The sequence below is a fragment of the Physeter macrocephalus genome, chromosome 13, assembly GCF_002837175.3.
Source record: "Physeter macrocephalus isolate SW-GA chromosome 13, ASM283717v5, whole genome shotgun sequence".
NCBI classification, from domain to species: Eukaryota; Metazoa; Chordata; class Mammalia; order Artiodactyla; family Physeteridae; genus Physeter; species Physeter macrocephalus.
This window is the reverse complement of record NC_041226.1, coordinates 28,017,149-28,026,687: the sequence shown is the minus strand read 5'-3', so window position 1 is coordinate 28,026,687 and position 9,539 is coordinate 28,017,149. Positions and strand designations below refer to the sequence as shown.

The 9,539-nt window shown below is 34.9% G+C and overlaps 1 protein-coding gene across 1 annotated transcript; it reads left to right on the top strand.

The window, feature by feature from the left end:
- The first annotated feature begins 7,323 nt into the window (after window positions 1–7,323).
- Window positions 7,324–8,051, top strand: LOC102987330 (glutathione S-transferase kappa 1-like). The gene has a single exon (XM_055089554.1). It carries the CDS (start codon window positions 7,341–7,343, stop codon window positions 8,004–8,006), a length of 666 nt encoding a protein of 221 aa, XP_054945529.1. The 5' UTR covers window positions 7,324–7,340; the 3' UTR covers window positions 8,007–8,051.
- The last annotated feature ends 1,488 nt before the right edge of the window (window positions 8,052–9,539 follow it).

Genomic DNA, 9,539 nt, shown 5'->3' with positions numbered 1-9,539 from the left:
AGTGCACGAATCCGTGTCCCCTGCATCGGCAGGCGGACTCTCAACCACTGCACCACCAGGGAAGCCCCAGTCCTTTACTTCTAAAACAGAATTTGTTTACCTAGAAAAGATCTGCTGACTTTACCTGCCAATGTTTGTTTTCATATTCCTAGATTTAAATTTAAGAAAATCTATACACGGAGAAACATGAAGTACTGGGTATTTAATCACCTCTTCTTAACTTCATTAAGTCCATTTAATAATCCTTTTGGTTCTAGCAAGACACATTGGTGATGATATATTGATGATGAGATTTTTGTTTGCTGTGTTTGCGTGTGTATGTGCATTGAATCAAATGTTCAAAATTTGATTTTGTGAGTGTGTGCATTGAATCAAATGTTTGTGTATGCATTGTGTGTGTGTGCATTGAATCAAATGTTCAGAATTTGAGCTGTGTGTTTTTTAATGAATAAAACAGTTGGATTTGCTTTGGTGGCTATTTTTGCATTGTTCTTTATATTATTTTTTCTCCTTTTATTCAGTAGAAAGAAGGTTTTTGTTTCACTGACTCAATCCTTTCTCAGTTTCTTCTCTCAGTTTCTCATTTATCCTCCCTGTGATGGGAATGGGGGTGAGAGGGAGTGGGAATTTTACATTGCTGGCTAAGGCTTGAGAGGCAAAGCAATGTCCAAATGACTCGCCTCTATTTTTCCTCATATATTCTACTCAGAAGCATTCTACTCAAAATCAAATCTCAATAGTAAGTACTTACCTTGCTCTAAACAGATCAATCTTTTTCTATTAGATTTGTCACATGAGACATGAACTCGACTGTAATTGATTTCAAAGTCATGTGGCACAACAGCCACTATAGAATTTTCCTATGATAGTCTCAATCAATAGGCTTAGCAGCTTAACAAAAGTAATTACATCAACATATCTGATTTCCTGACACCATTTTGCTCTTAGTTGTTAGAAACAGTCTGTTATTAGAAGAAATCCAATAAGTGAGAAGCAAGAAGGCTAAGAGTCCAGGTACCTAAGTGCTCCCACCTCCTGGCCTCCAGTGATACTGATTCCCTCATTTTCTGAATCTTTTCACAGCTCACAGCACAGTCCATCAGTCTTACAGGCAGTTCTAATAGTCCTTGGATTTGGAGTTTGATGCAGACTTTGTATGAGCAGATGCTTATATAAAAGCTAAAGTAAGCAGGTATTAAATGGATTAAGTGATTCGTAGAGTATCTCAGCCAGCCATAATTCAAGACACAATAGTTCAAATCTTTCATTGCTGTTTTCTTTGATAAAATGTAGGTTTTAACCTTTGGGGAAGTCTTTTTCTACAGTGTCATCAGCAACTCCAAACCTGTCAATTCAACAATACTTTACAACAATGTCTTTTACAATGTCTGAGGCAGAGAAAGGAATTGCAACAATAGGGCCTAGGATTCTGTGAGATTGGAAATGTAGTAGCATATATTGGCTAGTTACTTTGTGTATGGAAATGGGTGACTCGGCAATGATATAAGGGGGGAAAAATGCCTGACATAGAAAATCAAGTCACAGGAAAGAATAAAGGTATTCTATCAGGGGATGTCAAAGACTTGTATATGCCATGTCTGAATTAAAATAATAAACTATTAACAAATCATTTTAGTACTTATCTGTAGAGTTTCCAAAGACTAATTTTTATTTGCATTAAAGTTGCAAATATTAATTTAGTCACTAAAAGGTTGAAAATCATCTGTATTTTTGACGTTTCTGTTTATACCAATAATTTATTCATTTTTAGATGCCTGTTTCTTCTGTTATCGTCATAGGATGTGAATATCAATCGACTTTAACTTTATCTCATTCACTATGCAACCCCTCAATTTGCATATTTCTTTTGCCCAAATCAAAACATAATTTCATTGACCAAAAGGAGGATATTTTGCACAAAACTGGGTTGGCTCTAGTTTTCCTTCATCACTGAGGTCTAACCATACACTGTTCACTCTTCCAACAGATGTGTATTGAGTGCCTGTTATCTTTCAGCTATTGCACTAGATACAACAGTGAACAAACAGACAAGGTCTATTCTGAGAAAAGGCAGACATCACTTAGAACTGAAAAATAAACAAACAAAAAAACTTGATATGAGAAATGATTTGAAGACAGGTGAGTAAATTTTCTAGCTCTAATGGTGAGAATAAGCAAGCAAATAGGAGGCAAAAATAATTTAATCCAGCTCTTAATGTGGAAGTAATATTTGACCCAATATGTCTGAGCTTAACATACCTGAGATTAGCTCGGGTATGTTATATGATTTGTAAATTTCCAGAAGGACTCCACTCTGTAAGTATAAACCCTTTACAATGCCTATATTATAGATTTTCTTAAAAACATATTGTGGTTAAAACAAATTCTTTTAAAATGCAAAATTACCTAGAAGAGCAATATTAATATAGATAGCTATTTACCCGTTAATTGAATATTTTGGGATTATTTAATTACAGTCAACTGAAATGAAAGCATGGTTTTCAATGGGAGAAAAACAACCTATAGCATTGCTTGGAAGATCTTACATATGGAGTTCATTGAGGGCAGCTTAGGGCAGAAAGATATGCAAAATGAGTAGTTATGACCCCATAGAGGAACTTTTCCTGCTTTTTTAATTACAGTTTCACTTGCCAGGGTGATGCTAACAAAGTAGTGAATAAGATTTATTTTTCAAGAGTGACACATGGATTAATTTTAGATAATTTCTTCTCTGAGGAACGCTAGAAAGTAAGATGCATAGATAGATGATAGAGATAGACAGATGATAGAAAGAAAGATGGATGGATAGATAGATAGATAGATAGATAGATAGATACAGATGAACAGAAGCATATCTGTGAGATAACTGGCAATATTATTCTCATTGCCCAACAAACAAAAGGATAGAGTGGATACCTGACTAAGATATGACAGTAAATAAATGAAAAGATAGGAGAAACCTATCTTTCCTAATAATGTTTTGCTTCAGAATAATAAAGATTGCCTTCTTTTAGTTAGTGTCCACTTTCTTCCCTACCACTCTTTTTCTTCCACTCTTTCTTCTCTACTATTTTTTCATCTTCTTTGGTATCTCATCATTATCATCACCTTCTTCTTCTTTCCCTGCTCCTCCTCCTCCTTTTCCTCCTTCTCCTCACCCTCCTCCTTCTTCTTCACCTTCACCTTCATCTTTGTTTTCATCTTTGTCTTCTTCATTGTCACAATCTAGTTATGGGATGGTGATCTAGAAACTCTTTAAATGCATATCTCCTATGGAAAAATCACTGAATACTTGATTTAAAGATATGGATATAACCTAGAAAAAAAGTGTTTCTTTAATACTTTATGGAATTTGTTGTAACTCTTTAAATGCATATCTCCTATGGAAAAATCACTGAATACTTGATTTAAAGATATGGATATAACCTAGAAAAAAAGTGTTTCTTTAATACTTTATGGAATAGTTTGTTGTATGGAAATTTTTTATCAGACTTCATTTTTGTAAAGCAGTATTAAGTTCAGAATTTTTTAAAAAATCAAGAAGTTCTTTTTCAAAAGAGTGTTGTTTCGTATAATTATTCAAAAGATTAAGATCAGCATCCTTGAAAAATCTTAGCTAGAAATCTATTCCTGGAAAAATCATAAAGCTTATAATGTAAACAATTGTCAGTGCTGTTGAATGTGTAAGACAGAGACAAAGAATTCTGCATTTGAGGTATTATTGTCTTCATGGTATATTTGCATAATAAATGTACATTTTGATAAAACTTAAATCTTCATTTAGATAAAACTAGTTCTATATTTAGAAAATCTTAATTATTTCTTATATGTTTAGGTTATCTTGAAATTTCTATTATGTCTGAGAGTTATCCTCTAGCATTAGAAATCATCTAAGAAATTGCTTACAAAGTTATTTTTGCCTTAAAATTTTTAATATGTATTTTGAAACTGTGTCTTATTTACTTTATTTTATGTTTAATTCTAATCTTTAGGGATATTCTATCTCACAAAAAGCATTGTTTTTTTAAATTTTGAATGATAGTTGCAGAATTTCTTTACATCACTTTTGCAAGTGGCAGACTTTTCATTATTGATAATTATGTTTGTGGTGACATAGATTATGAAAACAAATTCCTAAATTCAGCATAAGATTGAGGTATACTATATTCTTTTTTTTTTCAGTGACAAGATTAGTACTGGGTGCATAATTTTTCTAATACACATGGTAATAGGTATTAATGATGTATTTTGTTCTCCATGATTGGACCAACACTGTGGGGGGAAAAAACACATTATTCTAGGTCAATGCATTTCTATTTTCATAATTATTTTAATTATACATGGTATAAATGAATGTTTTTTGTAAGGAATCTAATATGGTAGTTAAAGAATATCTTTAGCTTAAAGAATATGTAAAGGTTCAAACTTTTACACTTTTGTATGCTGTCTCAGTTCTGTAAGGAGAAATGAAGGGTTTTCACAGTCAAGGGCATTGAATAACTTAACTTCTTATTGTCTAGCTATTTTTTTCTTTTGATAAATATTTTCCAGCTTTAGTTTTCTGTTCATAGCTTTAATTTACATTTCATGTTATTTAAATTTTCTTATTAAAGGGCAGTTGAAAGTGAGGTTAAAACTATTGCAATTTTGGTCAATATTATTTATTGAGTGTCCACAGTGTACGTGTGTCTGTATTATGAAACTGAAGTAAATAAAAAGCACAGTTTCATCTCTTTGAGAAGCAGAATTTTTATCCATACAGCTGCATCTCACTTTGAAAGGTGATAGACATCTTAAAAGTCCCATGCAAAACAAGTTGTAAACATAAATGCATATTGAAATATATAAGAAGAGCTCATTAATAAAAGAGATCTCATAGTCAATGTAAAATGGGTTGTTTTGTAAAGAGGTGATAAATTTTAATAATTATTTTCTCAATCTGTTTTTTCAACCTATTAACTTTATGTAACTTAGAGATCTCTATGTACAGTTACTGATGGGGATATAAGAATATTTTGAGATAGTAGTATAAGGTTGAGTTCATCAAGAAATAAGTCACAGGGATATAATGTGCAGCATAGAAGTAGAATCAATATTTTATAATAACTGTATGGTGTGTAATCTATAAAAATATCAAATCACTATGTTGTACATCTAAAACTAATATAATATTGTAAGCCAACTATATTTCAATAAGAAAACACAGTTCCATGAAGGAGCAATTGAGATTACTGAAAAATGAGCAACATTTTCAGTATGTAACTGAAGGTAATACAAAAACATATTAGAGAAAAAAATTATTAATTTGTCTAATGGAACACATCTCATAAACTCTCCAGTGTTTTGTTTTGTTTTGTTTTTTTGTTTTAATGTCATTTGGGTGTTTGAATGACCTACTATTACAAGCTAGAAGTCACAAAATCATAGCCCCATAAGGGTTTTGTTTGGCAATAATAGTGTTTTCTAAATTTTAATAACTTTATGTGGGTCAGACAGTCCCCAGTTTACCTAGTTCCTAAACTCCATTGTCTTATGTTCCTTATAATTCAAAGCCTATTATGTCTTACAATGGTATAGAAGAGAAACATATTAGTTCTTACCTTCATATGGAGCTTATGGTCCATTAGTAGAGTAGATAGAAGATAAATATTACATAATTGAATTGAAGTGATGTTTAATACCTCAAAGGAAATTACAGATGAAATTAGAAATTTAACAATAGGATTTAAACTAGGAAAGTGATACTTAAGCTAAAACTTGAAGAATTAATAAACCAGAGGAAGAGCTACCCAGGCAGAGTCTCCATTTCCTGATGAGGAAATTGAGGTCTGGAGGGACAAAGTGACATTCATGACAAGTTAAGAAAGGAAGAAAATTCAGGTCTCCTGGCTCCCAGGATGAAATTCTTTTCACTGTCGACGTTTGAATCATCCATTTAAAATAATCCAAACCTATAAACTCAACGTATTTGGATATCAAAGTTTACATAATAAACACTTCAAAAAATCAAATGAGCAGAGATAATTTGGTTACCATTCACCATTTTATAGGTTCCTCTCTAACTGTTGCAGCTAAAGACCATGGGGAAGAATAATAAGAAAATTCATTAGTTAGGATCAGTTTCTACTGTCTTTAACTAGTTAAGTCATTTGTTTAACTAAGATCCACCTTTATTGGCATCTGAAATAATAATGTATGTTGTGTATAATATTTCCTCTTTTTAAAAACTAATAAAATTTGAATTTGGACACAGAGTGAAGATATTCATATGCCCAAACCAGAAACAATATGAAGGTTGTGCTTCAGTGAGCATATTATCTATTATAAGAGCGAAAACTCTGAGTAATGAATTTGTCAATTTTTCTTTGCTGTGGCTTTTGGATATCATTTTCATTTTGCTTTAAAACGTAATTATATGCAAAATGCATTGGTCTTAAGAGGTCAAAGCTTCTATTCTACCTGGATGGACTTGGAGAAGAACCAAGTGTGATCAGCCAGAGACACTGGTAACAATTATTAGTGTCAGATTCCCACCTGCAGTTTTTCTAGTCTTGGACTTCCACTCCTGCCTTGAAGATCCTTTATACCATTCAAGGGGAGTCTTTAAATCAGAGTAACTTTTAAAATCTTGTGATTTGGGCACCAATTTATCTAAGGAGTATGATGACGCCTATTCCTTTACTCCCTTTCCTCTGCCTGTTCCCCAAGCTAATAGTAGACAGAGGTTCTAAAAGCTACATGTATCCAAATCTACCTAATGTCTCACTTATAAATATGGTATGGATGGGGGTAGACAGTTAAATGAAAAAAGTTAACAGTTATAGAGCATTCACTATGTGCTAGGCCTTCTGCTTGATGCTAAATATCTATTAACTCTTTTAAGCTTCATTCTAACCCTATAAGGGAGATAGATTCTGAGGGATTAGAACTCAGGCAGATGGTTCCAGAGTTAATGATTACTATAGAAGTTATCTTTGGAATCAGCCTGCATTCAAATCTGGACTCTAAAATTTACCAGTGGTAGACCTTGGGTAATCTAATTCTCCTCTCTGAAAATCAATTTCTTCATCTATAAAATGAAGATAATAATAGTATCTTTCCCATAAGGTTACCATGAGGATTGATTATGATAGTCTACAGTAAGGCATCTTAACAGAGTGGCTGATACTCAGAAATCACTCCAAGTACTTAACTCTTATAATCATCATGATTATATTATTGCAGGCTGGGGACATCCTTATCAGCGCTCTGTCTACTCAGGTCAAGAAAGATACCTAGAAGGAAGTACCCGCCAGTGCGCTTCTGGGGCCGCGCTGACTTCGCCTGCGCCCAGCCGCACCATGGGACCGCTGCCGCGGACTCTTGAGCTCTTCTACGATGTGCTGTCCCCCTATTCCTGGCTGGCCTTCGAGGTTCTGTGCAGGTATAAGAACATCTGGAACGTCAGCCTGCAGCTGCGCCCAACCTTAATTGCAGGGATCATGAAAGACAGCAGAAACCAGCCGCCAGCTTTGCTTCCCCGCAAAGCCTTATACGTGAAAAATGACGTTAGGCTTCTGGGACAGCATCTCCAGGTTCCCATCCACTTACCCAAGGAATTCTTCTTTGTGATCTTTAAAAAAGGAAGTTTGACAGCCATGCGCTTCCTCACCGTCTTGAAACTGGAGCACCCGGAGTTGCTGGAGAAAGTGTCCAGGGAACTGTGGATGTGCATCTGGTCACGGGACGAAGATATCACGGAGCCCCAGAGCATCCTGGCCGCTGCAGAGAAGGCTGGCATGTCCACGGGACAAGCCCGGGGACTTCTGGAAAGGGTCTCAACACCACAGGTGAAGAACCAGCTCAAGGAGACCACTGAGGCAGCCTGCAAATACGGGGCCTTTGGGCTGCCTGTCACTGTGGCCCACCTGGATGATGAAACCTACATGCTGTTTGCTCTGACCAGATGGAGCTGCTGGCACATCTTCTGGGAGAGAAGTGGATGGGCCCTGTGCCTCCAGCTGTAATTGCCAGACTTTAAAGAAACCCAGAAGCAGCAGAATTATTGGTATAAAAAAAGCAGACTATCTCCTTACCCCTCCTCTACCGTGGGGCCCTGGGACTCTGGTTTCCTGTCTGATAGAGGTTCCTCTCCGGCCCTGTGGGATGTCGGCGAGGGGCTCTGCAGTACACCATCTACCATTAGTCTCACGGCTGCCGTTACTTCTGTGCCTCACGAGTGCCTTTTGAGAGCCCCAAACTCTGCTTCCCACAAAATAAACCTAATGCCATTAGACATCCAAAAAAAAAAAAAAAAAAGATACCTATATGTCCTCCATGAGACCATGGCATAAACAATAATTGGATTCTGAATTATTTTCTTTCTTAAATATCCTTAGGTTGAAGTCATAAGACATAAAATCATTCTTAGTAACTTATCAAATTTAGCAAATAAACAACAGCAACAACAAAACACTTTCACTGATAGAACTAAAGGAATTTCAAGTTGTGAGGGGAATTACCTGACAGGTGAAACTAGTTATTGTTTCATCTCTGCCTCAAGTCTCCTCTCCACCCTGAACAAAGGATTATTGTTCTAAAGAATTATCTTTTTTTATTGATGCATAGTTGATTTACAGTGTTTCATGTGTACAGCAAAGTGATCCAGTTATTCATATATATATGTATATTCTTTTCAGCTTCTTTTCAATTATAGGTTATTACAAGATATTGAATATAGTTCCCTGCACTATACAGTAGGTCCCTATTGTTTATCTATTTTATATATATTAGTGTGTATCTGTTAATGCCAAATTCCCAAATTATCTCTCTCCCCCTTTGCTTTTGGTAACCGTAAATTTGTTTTCTATGTTTGTGAGTCTATTTCTGTTTTACAAACAAGTTCATTTGTATCATTGTTTAAGGTTCCACATATAAGTGATATCACATGATACTTGTCTTCATCTGACTTACTTCACTTAGTATGATAATCTCTAGGTCCATACATGTTGCTGCAAAAAGCATTATTTCATTCTTTTTTATGGTTGAGTAATATATTCTATTGCATATATGTACCACATCTTCTTTATCTATTCATCTGTCAGTGGACATTTAGGTTGCTTCCATGTCTTGGCTATTGTAAATAGTGCTTCTGTGAACATTGGGGTGCATGTATCTTTTCGAATTAGAATTTTCTTCGGGTATGTGCCCAAGAGTGCAATTGCAGGATAATATTTTTCTAACGAATTATCTTTACTAGAGACATAATCTCATTATCCTTTTCATTGACACTTATTTCCTACATGGGTTTGGAGATGACCACAATGCTCTGTGATAGAGACAATGAGGACATCCAGTGTGGTGATAGCAATCAAGAAAGAAAGAAGAAGTTATAGGTGTATCATGAATAGGCCTTTGTTCCAGTAGTAGTGGAGGATAATGGGGAGTTAATAGTATTAATACAAACTGAAGGACAGCAACTGATGGTCCTGACTTAGACAAACAAATAGATGGTGTCACCAATATCAGAGATAGAAGGACATGAGAAAGAGATGATGGAA

Bases quoted from the DNA above. Each gene is read 5' to 3' on its own strand.
- LOC102987330 (XM_055089554.1), top strand. From the start codon at position 7,341: ATGGGACCGCTGCCGCGGACTCTTGAGCTCTTCTACGATGTGCTGTCC.